At 34.7% G+C, this 11280-nt stretch overlaps 2 protein-coding genes across 2 annotated transcripts; one reads left to right on the forward strand and one right to left on the reverse strand.

Annotated features, from left to right (window-relative positions):
• The first annotated feature begins 2439 nt into the window (after positions 1–2439).
• LOC111391093 (lipid phosphate phosphatase delta-like) lies at positions 2440–6374 on the forward strand. Its single transcript, XM_023016236.1, has 8 exons — positions 2440–2817; positions 2922–3017; positions 3102–3176; positions 3291–3421; positions 3893–3996; positions 4090–4218; positions 5431–5546; positions 5822–6374. Exons 1-8 carry the CDS (start codon positions 2656–2658, stop codon positions 6221–6223), a joined length of 1215 nt encoding a protein of 404 aa, XP_022872004.1. The 5' UTR covers positions 2440–2655; the 3' UTR covers positions 6224–6374.
• Positions 6375–7338: 964 nt separating this feature from the next.
• Positions 7339–10770, reverse strand: LOC111391113 (fatty acyl-CoA reductase 2). The gene is made up of 9 exons (XM_023016265.1): positions 10185–10770; positions 9958–10061; positions 9672–9871; positions 9487–9587; positions 9145–9352; positions 8805–8966; positions 8627–8708; positions 8007–8404; positions 7339–7892 (listed from the first exon to the last, which is right to left on the reverse strand). Exons 1-9 carry the CDS (start codon positions 10588–10590, stop codon positions 7739–7741), a joined length of 1815 nt encoding a protein of 604 aa, XP_022872033.1. The 5' UTR covers positions 10591–10770; the 3' UTR covers positions 7339–7738.
• Between the last annotated feature and the right edge of the window lie 510 nt (positions 10771–11280).

The raw sequence follows: 11280 nt of genomic DNA on the forward strand, positions 1-11280 counted from the left end.
AAGAAAAGAGCGAGAAATGATCTTAATAGAAGAAAGTGAAAAGTTTAGGGACCAAGTTGCAATTAATCTCTAGATAAGACGAGTGACGAAATGAAGATTCAAGCTTGTTAGAGGTCAATTGGATGAAAAATGAAATCAAAGAGGTGAAATACAATCAAAGTATAATCACACATCAATTTTCGTCAAAAAAAGTTATGCACTAATTTTTAGTATCATATTGAGACCCATTTTTGACATGGTAGAAGAGCAAATTGGAGAATGATATCTAAACCAAATCGTATCCCTTTGAGTTAGCTATCCAATGCATCTTGAATCACCTCAATCGGACAATGAGAGAGAAAGTTATGACCAAAACACTGAAAGCTAAAAATCCATGCGGTCGCATGGTGACCTCCAGGGAACTTCAGGCTGCATTTCAATTGTTCCTCGCGACCGCATGACTTTGTTCTATGCAGTCGCATAGAGGAATCTGGACGCGAATTTTTTGTTTTCTTATTTCTTCCAACCACTATGGCAACAATTTTTTTTCACGATTTAAAACCTAAAACTCGTCCAAAAACCTGGAGAACTTCCCCAAAAGACTTTTCTCTCTTTTTGCTTAAGGATAATTGATATATTGCTAAATTTCATCTCTTGGTCGAATGATATTGAAGCCTAGGAATTATTCAAACTGTGAGATCTAAATAAATCTCATTTTTTTCATTCATATTTTATGTATTGAGTATTCTTCTATGCATGATTTTATGGTTGTTGTATTTGAATTCTAAAAGGCCTATTGGGATTTTATGGTTGTTGTATTTGAATTCTAAAAAGCCTATTGGATGTTTATGTACTTTGATCGACTGCTTGTTTAAAGAACAAATACGTAATTGTTTGATATCTTTGACATTATGAACCAATTAGAGTTTGATTAATCTCTGTTTTAGAGGTTATTAAATTCTAGGAAGGATATTTGACTAGATTAAACATGACCGTCAAATTGTGAATCGAAGATATCTCTTCAATCTCTCCTTCATTATTTGCACACATCAAATATATTTGCATTACTTATTAAACTCAGGATGCTTTTTGGAAATTTATTTCAATTGATTGTCTTTAATGTTTGAATTGTGAACATGAATGCAAGTGACAAATTCGGTGAAATTTTTTGATTAGTTGATTTTTAAATACCTTTTCTGATTACTCATTAGAAACTAATGATTCCCATGCAATTCATACATTTTTCAAGCAGAAATTGAATTTTCTTCTTACTAACATGGTAGATGGACCAAACAGTTCTCCAAAATGCATTCAAGTAACGATGAATACTAGACTAAATAATGGAAAAATGGGAGACACCAAGGAAAGCAATAATTGAGCTGATAAGACCTATGATAATAGAAGTTGAGATACTTTGCTAGAACATCTTCACAAGTTCTTTAGGTAGAGTTTCCCGTGATATTGTGCTCATATTTGAAGCATATGAATTAATAATTGTTCTTTGAATTTGTAAGTCTTAACACCATTTATTAAATGTTGGCAAATTGCAATTTTCTTATTCCTATTGTCATAGGTACGCTAAAATGACTTTCAAAATAGCACAACCCATGCATTGCACGGGTAAAAAACTAGTATTAGAAAAAGAACGAAAAAAAAGAACCTATTTCATCTTCATTTTTAAAAATTCATTTGTTTCTCAAATCTCACAGTTTATAAATTTTCAACTTCGATCAATTTTGTGGCCACTATTTCTCTGACTTTTATACAAATTTACTAAAAATCTTGTTTCTATTTAAATCAAACAAAAACTAGTATATAACATGCCATGTTGCAAAATCCATTTACAAATTTCCTCATATACTTTACACGGAGCTCCATGTTGGAGTTGCCAACGAACAAGTTAAAGTTTTTATTTTCATTTTTAAAAGTACTTTAATGCTAATAGAAGGTCATAGAAGTAACAAAATGAAAAAATAAATATATAAAATAGTCGATTCCAAATATTGAGACGAAAATATTGGATAAACAATAAACTCATATTTGTATCCCTTTAAAATAAAATACTTTAATTCTCATACTCATTTTTAATTACACATTTATACAATAAAATATTTTATAAATAAATCTATTTTTTTCATTTTTTAACTATATATTTTTTAAGAAGTTACTATTTACAATTTTTATTTCTCGAAAAAATCGTCATCAAACCTAGGAAGTAGGACTTTTATGTTTCTCCTTGTTATGCTCGATAGTCTTTCAATTATTTTTTACTCATTTCTGTAAAACCGTACATTTTTTTCTGGTCAAATAAGATACGCGTGCGTGGAGTTTTCCATATCAGCTATAAATCCACTCCAACGAAGATTCTTCATAATTTAATTTATTTAACCCCACACCTAAGAACCTCACAATTGGAAAATTGTCATATGCAGAAACAATAAACTAAAATAAAGAGAGAAAATCAAGAAAATCAAGAAAATCCTCTCTGTTTCCATCTGGAGAGCAAGAGTCCTCCAAGTCCAATTCATAGTTTTCCACAATTCAATATTTGGATTTTTGGAAGTGTTTCAGGTATCATCTTCTTGTTCAACGTCCCTCTTTCTCAGATACACAGGAACAGAAAAACAGAGAGAGGGAAAATAAGAGAAAAATCATAAAGAAGAACAAGAATTTAGAATGGAAAGCATACCGGGCTGGCAATTAATTTTTCTTGGTGGAATAGCAACATGGATTGTGTTTTCTTCAATTCTCAATGTGACCCAGAAACTCAGATCTCTTACACAGCCATTGGTTTCTCGCTATGTAATGTCTGGTACTTCCATTGTTCTCAAGATCCAGGTTTGTATTTGAGGGCTTTGTTAATCTGAAGAATATGTATTGAAAGATTGGATTTTTATGGGGCTTTTGGAATGATCTTGATCTAACTTTGTTGGGTCCTGCAGAAATACGAGCATAGTTTTTTGGATGCATTATTTTCTGTACTGTCTTGTGTAGTTTCTGTGCCTTTCTACACTGCCTTTCTTCCTTTGCTCTTCTGGGTTTGTTCTCTATCACCCTCTACCAGATTTACATTTATTGAGGGAAATAATCATTAATGTTGTTTTCTTGGTTTTATATTGTAGAGTGGGCATTGCAAATTGGCTAGGCAGATGACTCTTTTAATCTCCTTTTGTGATTATATGGGAAATTGTATAAAGGTACTCTCTTTTCCCTATTTTGATCATCACATGTATAATTATATATTACCTTGCATAATTCCGCATCAATTATTTCAATCCTATTCTCCAATTTTGTTTGGACCATGTTTTTAGGATGTGGTATCAGCACCCAGACCAAGTTCGCCACCTGTTAGGAGAGTAACAGCCACCAAAGATGAGGAAGATAATGCAATGGAATACGGATTACCTTCTTCACATACTCTTAATACTGTCTGCTTATCAGGGTATGGAGATCCTCTCATATTTGATTCTTGTAGCTTTTTGTGTTTCTTGTTGAACTTCAATGTAACTAGCTACACAATTGTAAGGCATACAAGATTCTGATGCACATTGGACACAGTGGCTTTAAGTCGTGCCTTCTTGAGGGTGTACACGAAATACTTTTATGAAAACCACAAACTTATTCTCAATACATTACGAGGGTGTATATGAACTACTTGTACAATGGCCATAAATGCAGAAATATGGTACGATTACATTTTTCGTGTGATTAATGTCGTTGTACATGCAAAAAATGCATGCCTTTATGTTCCAATACATGGTTCTAAGTTTTAAAATGCTATTACTATGTTCAATTTAAGCAAATTAGTGATTTAGAAATCAGAACCCATATATACTAGGATATTCTTTATCACACATTAGCTTTTCAATGATTCATTTAAACTTAAATCTTAAGCTTCTTTTTGGGCAACCAGGTACATGTTACACTACATCCTGTCATACACTGGAAGCGAAGATGTCAGCACAGAATTAATGGGGTTTGCCCTGGTTTGTTTGGTTGTTGGTCTTATTGGCGTAGGTAAGTTTCACCTTACTCTTTATGTTTTTACTTTTCTTTTATTCTTTTAAAAATTAACTTTTTCACCCATTTTGAAACTTTGTTTTCTTGTAGGAAGGATTTACCTGGGGATGCACAGCTTGATCGACATTATTGGTGGTCTAGCTCTTGGATTGGGGATCCTGACATTGTGGCTTTGTGTTGATACGTACATAGATGATTTCATAGTTTCGGGACAAAACGGTAGGGATGCTGACCTGTGCAGTATTTCATCCTTGAGTGGCAAATTTTGCTGTCGTTATCATAATTAATGTCATGCCACTAGTGCTTGTGAATACTCGAGAAAAGCTACAGAGTGGCTTTAATTGATAAAACCATAATATTTTTTGAATATAATCTTAAGTGTTAACATTGGTAATGTCTGATATTAGCAAAGTAATGATTTGTGATAAAGTAAACAAAGTTTTACCAACTTGATAAATGCATAATTACCTGTTGGCAGAACTTGATATGCTAAAGAGTTAAATGCGTAAATTTTAATTTTAAGCCAGTCAAAAACCAATTCAATATTAGCTCAATAAAAACTTATCATATGTATCATATGCTTGGCATTGCTTAAATTATAATTTAAGCTGGTCAAACATCCTCTATATCCACATTTTTCTTAGGACCCATAACTTGCTGCCCACATATTTATCTTTACATTCCATAGAACCAACAACTAATAAGCACTTGAAAGCACTACCAAACAAGCACTTATAATTTCTCTTAAATATCTCCTACAAGACCAATGTTTTCTCATTCTGCTAAAAATAATTGGCCAGTTCTTTGGTATAACTGTTAGATGAAGACTTCTTGTTATCTTGTCTAATTTGACGCAACACTTCTGCCGGCTGTCAAGCAACATCACACTTCTTACATATGCATTTCCAAGTTGAACATGCACTAGTGACGTATATTATTATCTCTCTATTTATCTATGTTGTATCTACTTAACCTTCAAATGAAAGTGTGTACTTATATTTCTTCTTAACCTTCCAATGAAAGTGTGTACTTATATTTCTCCAAAAGAGTTTAAAAAATTTACCGGTAGCAGCAATGGGACTAGTCTTGCAGTCTGTAAATCTTCCTTTAATGTCGTATTGTATGCCTATTGAATAATATTCTTATATTTGTGCTGATTATTCAACCCTGCTTAGTTCCAGACATCATAGAATAATAATGATTGGCCAAACTGTCTAAATTTGTGATGTTAGCAAATGTTAGCCTACGAATTGAATGTGCTCTAATGTCAGCATCAGTAAATGCATTTAAGAGCATTAAAGTACCAAAGATTCATTAGTAGTTTTATTAGTTGGAGTGTGTCCTTCGGTACTTCGTATGCTTTGCCTTTATTGATTCTAATCTTTAAGCATTTTGATGTGTGTTTTATGTCTTCATATCCTTTTGTTGCAGTTGCGTCATTCTGGGCTACGCTTAGCTTCTTGTTACTCTTTGCTTACCCTACGCCAGAGCTTCCAACTCCAAGTTATGAGTATCACACTGCCTTCAATGGTGTTGCCTTGGGAATTGTAAGCATACTTTTGCAGCTCTTATTTTGAACGTGTTTTCAATTTTCAAGTTAGTCATTTGCATTAGCAGGAATAATGTTGCCAGTGGAAGGAGAACTATTATGTACTTCGCCTTTTGTTTTGGTTCATGCATTAACATTGAATTTTTTAGCAAAATGGTGTCAAAAATGAATGGACATCCAGTTATGTCAATGTATAATTTGCACTTTCTATTCATTCTTCTCTCACCGTGACTCAGATATGCGAATTTCATGACTTGAAATAATTTTGTCCAGGTAATTGGGATACAGCAAACATATCACCAGTTTCACCATGAAAATGTTCCGCGCATACTGACATCTCATCTTGGGCTTCATGCTTTTGTGGGTAGAATTCTTGTGGGAATCCCAACAATACTTCTCGTGAAGTTCTGTAGCAAGGCTCTGGCCAAATGGATTCTTCCCATTCTCGCTTACACTTTGGGAATCCCTGTAAGATCGACTAGCTACATACCAGCATTAAATGGTACTGATAAAAGGTCGGATCTTAAGCAACCCAGCTATGTCCAAAAATTGTTATTTTTCTCGAAGCAGACCTCATATGACGTTGACACCAGCATAAGGCTCCTTCAGTATGCTGGTCTTGCCTGGTCTGTTGTAGATCTTGTTCCTTCTCTATTCTCTCACCTAGGCCTGTGATGCTTGGCATGTATCATTTGCATGAAGGAAACCTCATTTTTCTTTGGCAATTTTTTGTCTTTTTTTTTTTTTTTTTTTTTTTTTTGAGTGCGAGGTGGGGGGTTTCTTTGTTGGACAGTATTATATAGAAAATATTGCTGCTATATCTGTAGGTCTCTTGTTTAGAATCCTTACTGAACTTTGATGTATAATACGCGACCATAAATGAAGATAATCACTTCTGCAATTCTGCTTCTGTAACATGGTAGACTTGGCAGATAAATACAGCGGTTGAGAAGTTCTTAAAAAGGAATGCTTTTTGTTGTGGCACATCTGATTTCAGTTAATGATTATTCTGCTGTTGTTTGAACATAACATTGATTACCTTTGCAACTGAATTCATGAAGTTATAAGACAATCATGGAGCTTAAGTCTTATCAAAGTTAAATGTAGAACCAAGGAAACTCAAGCGATTATGAATTTGTAGATATTAATTACCGGTGTTTCCATGCCACCCAGCATCTTGCACTACGAATACGTTGTTTTATCACAACTTGGTCCACCAGAAGCTCGTAGCACGCCCCCCCTCTGCTCGTGAGCAAGGACGCTCCCTCTAGGCGTTCTTCTGATGCTCGAGACTTCTTTTTGTTTAATCTTAAAGGAAATTACAGCAGTTAGGAAGATATAAAAAGGAAGCAGTTCATTTACTGTTGGCTGAAGAAATTAACCACAATTCTTTCAGCAGAAGCCACATTAGTTTTGCAATCCGCCTTTGACATGAACGAATCCCATCAGTTTCCTTGTGTTGCTATTGTTCCTTTTCTCCGAGCAGACCTCATTTGACATTGCCACAAGCACAAGGCTCTTTCGGTATGCTGGGTGTTCTCAGTCCTACAGTGATCTTGTTCCTTCCCTATTCTCTCATCTGGGCCTATGATGCTTAGCATGTAGGTGTTTTTTCTTCTCTCTCTCTCTCTCTAATAGAATATCCTTTCTGTTTGACAATATTTTTTTTTTTTTCTGTTTTTCTGTGTCTGAAGATATGCCGTTTTTGTAGGTTTACTGTTTTGAACAATTTCCTAATTTTGAGGAATAATATGTGATTATAAATTAAGAAAGTTAACTCTGCAGTTCTGTTACTACTAATATGGAAGTCTTGGCAGACGAGCAAATTTTTTCTATCTTTTCGAGTCCTCCATTATATTGAGCAGCAAGGTTTGAGGAAAGAATTTACATTTATTAGCTTTGCATTTGATCATAATGTCGACTGAGTCAATGAAGTTCAAGACAAGCATGCTGCCTAACTTTACTCGAAGTTCCACGTAGAACCGTGGAAACTCAGGCGGTTAGGATTCATCATAGACGTACATTGAAATGATAATACATTGGGGATAGATACGCAAGTCTTCTTTTTATCTAATCTTAATAGGAAATTACAGTAGTTAGGAAGGAGGGGGGGTGGGGGGGTGGAACCAAGTAGTTCTTTTACAGTTGGCTGCAGAAATTCTTTCAGCAGAAGCCATTATAGTTTAGCAATCATCTACCCTTTGTCACATGCCTCCTTAATCCTGGAATGTGGACATTAGAGATGTAATCTTGCCAATCTATGCTCTCAACATCAAACCCGAACTGATGGCTTTCCTCCTTGGACATGTATCCCATCAGTCTTTTTGTGTTGCTATTGTCAAACCTGGCAGTATATTTATATACGTTATTGATATATTAGGTATGCTGAACTGGACAATGCTTGACAAGATTAAGGAATAAAAAGAAGGTAAAGAAAAGTGCAAAATCTTAATCGTACCTTCCACCGTAGAAAGTGTATGGTTCATAAATATTAGCTAAGTATTTTGCTTGTTCCACTGATTTCCTGCAGATACTTTCGAGCTTCTGGGACAACTTTCCATCAAGGTTGGTCAAAGCTCCTAGCCCGCTTCGTTTAAGTGCCTCCCTCCAAAGGTGAGATGAAAAATCTTCCATAGAGCTGAAAAGCTTCATTTCTGGGACTCGAATTCGTGTCCCTGTTGAGTCGGTGAAGGGCGAGGAGTTGAAGTGTTCGTAGAGCAATCTGGCCAGGTCTTTGAAAACTAATGGGTTCTCAACAGAAGAAGCAATTTGATAGATATTGCTCTCAGATTTTCCAGCTGCCCCATGCTTTGCCATGGCTGCCAATGTCGCATTGACCACCATATCAGCTGGAACCTAAAGCAAGCCATTTGTTAGATATGTTCCATAAAATAAATGCACTCTTCTTGTTATAATTTGAGACCTTACAATAAGAGGTTTGCTTCTTAATTGAAGGCGTAGAATTTACTTTCTTTCAAGTATTGTTTTCCATAGAAATTCTCGGGAGTTCCAAGTGAGAGACCAGATGATGAGGTGACTAAAGATCACCAGTTTATGAAGTAGAGTCGAGCTACTTACTACATCAATGACTCCATTGGGATCTACCAGAAATCCTGTAAGTTGCCCCTTTCCATAGTAGAGAATAATTGGATCCATCATCCTGAGGAGGAAAGACTCTTCTTAATATAAAAGTTCATCGTCTCAATTCATATTGTTCTTTTAGGGTATTTTTGACAAGATTTATACATGAAATTACCTGTTTCCTTCCATCCATCCTGGGAATGGCTCTTTGTATGTGCTCTCGATAACACTTGGTCTAATTATAACTACTGGTATGTCGCCTCTTGTACTATCAATCATCATTTCTCCCATAGCCTTTGTAAATACATAGGTATCTTGCCACCCGAATTTGTTTGCCCTGATAAAAGTCACACATTGAAAATACAGTCACTTGGATAGAAAATAGGATTTACTAAAATTCTGATGAGAAATAATGGAACAATAAATAGAAAAAATTCATAGTGGACTGGTTTGTGTGCATATTTAGTATAACTTGGACTACCTTTGCAACAAGTCAAATTCGAATACTTGCTTACCTCTCTAGGCCAAGTTCTTTCATTCCCTGGATGAGCACATTTTCTTCGAAACCCTGTTTTGATTCCAAAACTAAATTGATTTCATCCTCAACTTGCAACGTAGAAAGGGATCTTTGTTGGTTTCCTAAACGACTCTCCATTGCTATACTATCTCCGAAGCAGAAAGGCTTCTCCATCACTCGCCCCTGTCGTTGTCCATTGACATATGCTGCATGCAACAAAACAAAACTTCTCCAAAATGTTAGTCAATCAACAAGAATGTGATTTCTCAGACAATTCATGTTTTTGACAAGAATCATACCTGCATACGTACAAACAAAACATATATACACGTTAACTTGCCTGTGGATACTTGTATGAAGAGTTTAAGTTTGTCGCACTGTTTTGCAAAGTTCATGAGCCGGGTAGGTCCGCCAGTGTTAATATCAAGGGCAACATCATACCTGAAACACAATTAGGTCAATGTGAATTACATATTTTCACATTTTTGTTTATGATTCTGCTTATAATTGAAATTTTTCATTAACCTTTCATCAAAAGTTGTATTAGCTGCTGAATTTATGATTATGTCAACCTCTTTTCCCATCATATCAGCCATATGTCCATCAAGTCCAAGATTAATTTCAGAGACATTTCCAAAAACAGGGACCAACTTGCTCAACATGAAAGGTTGATAAGATTTTCCATAGGTTTCTTTCAGACACTTGAAAAGTTCTGCATTGATGATCTATATATATAATACAATAATATTAATAATCGATATTATAAGCTCGAAATATTTAATCATTATTCGACCAAAGATAAAATTCGTACTTCATTTTTCAATCTCTCCATTGCAGCTTCATTGTTTTTTTCCTTGATCAAAACAAATATCTTACGAACATCAGGTGCTGTCCGTAGTATCTTCTCAATAAGAACTGAAATTTATTCGTCAACATAAATGAAGAACGAAGATGTTTAGATGTGCTTAAAAGCTATTTTTAAAAGCAGGCGGAAGAAAAAATAATAATAATAACTGGAAAATGAAGAAAGTGACTTGCCTTTTCCTAAGAAACCAGTTGCTCCAGTAATGAGAAGAGATTTTCCTCTAAGAAAATTAACAATGCCAATGCCATCATCATGCCTGTCCACCAGAGTAGATGAACCGCAGCCATATGTTGCCAAATCCTTGACTTCAATATCTGCTGTAGCCTGGGTATTCTCATTTGGGGTTGAAACTACATTGCCAGATTCCATTATGCCCCTTCCATGATCTGTGCTAATCACCGTTGATTTTTCAATCAAAACAGAAGACATACCACTTGATTTTATTGCATGAGGACCACCACCACCTTGGTGGCAATACACTAGTTTCTGCTTATTCTTCCATAATTGTATTTTTCTATCGGTCGCTTTTACAACCCATTTTGATGCTACAGAGATGGAATTCAGAGACAAAGCATCCATTATTGCAGACGACGGGAATGAAAAGATAAAGAAATGCAAAACAGCCTAATGCTTTGACGTGAAAAGTCAGCTACTTTTTTTGATAGAAAGAAAGAAAAGGCAATTAAGAAATAAGTAGTTTGATTAAGATACGAGTTTGGTTAGATTTAAGAGGCAGGAAAAGAGTGAGAGTGAGAATAAAAAGATTGTTGGATTGAGGTTTTAAAGGTTGTAGGAAATGAGAATTAGGAGAATAGTAAAAAGGCTCTCTTTTTGCCACCCTGCACTCACTTACTTGCCAACGGCTAAATTGGCGAAACCCTTGTCATCTTTCTTTAATTTATATCATTTTATTATAATTTTTATTTTAATTAATTAATTAATTATTTATTATTATTATTTTATTTTTTTTTGAGCAAAGACAAACTTAAATTACTTTGAAAAGACATTGTCTACAAAAGGCCCACAACCTGACTTCTCCCAATCAAGAGAATTCTTTCAACATTAAACAACTCAAGTCTAATCTTGTAATATCAACAAAGGAACATTGATTTTGAGACCCTAAATGGAACAGTCAACAAAGGAATATAAAATTCTTATGCTATGATTTTGAGACCCTAAATGGGAATTGTGTGTGTTGAAATTTTTATGACAATAGAACATTGTAATTTCTTTTCTCACTCAAGTCTAATCTTGTAATATCAATCTAGA

The sequence above is a fragment of the Olea europaea genome, unplaced genomic scaffold (genome assembly GCF_002742605.1).
Source record: "Olea europaea var. sylvestris unplaced genomic scaffold, O_europaea_v1 scaffold753, whole genome shotgun sequence".
Lineage (NCBI taxonomy): Eukaryota > Viridiplantae > Streptophyta > Magnoliopsida > Lamiales > Oleaceae > Olea > Olea europaea.

Bases quoted from the DNA above. Each gene is read 5' to 3' on its own strand.
- LOC111391093 (XM_023016236.1), top strand. From the start codon at position 2,656: ATGGAAAGCATACCGGGCTGGCAATTAATTTTTCTTGGTGGAATAGCA. The intron at 3,018-3,101 runs GTTTGTTCTCTA...TTTATATTGTAG, and splicing joins TTCTTCCTTTGCTCTTCTGG to AGTGGGCATTGCAAATTGGC. The intron at 3,422-3,892 runs GTATGGAGATCC...TTGGGCAACCAG, and splicing joins AATACTGTCTGCTTATCAGG to GTACATGTTACACTACATCC.
- LOC111391113 (XM_023016265.1), bottom strand. From the start codon at position 10,590: ATGGATGCTTTGTCTCTGAATTCCATCTCTGTAGCATCAAAATGGGTT. The intron at 9,588-9,671 runs GTTAATGAAAAA...ATTGTGTTTCAG, and splicing joins AATACAACTTTTGATGAAAG to GTATGATGTTGCCCTTGATA. The intron at 7,893-8,006 runs GTACGATTAAGA...ATATACTGCCAG, and splicing joins TACACTTTCTACGGTGGAAG to GTTTGACAATAGCAACACAA.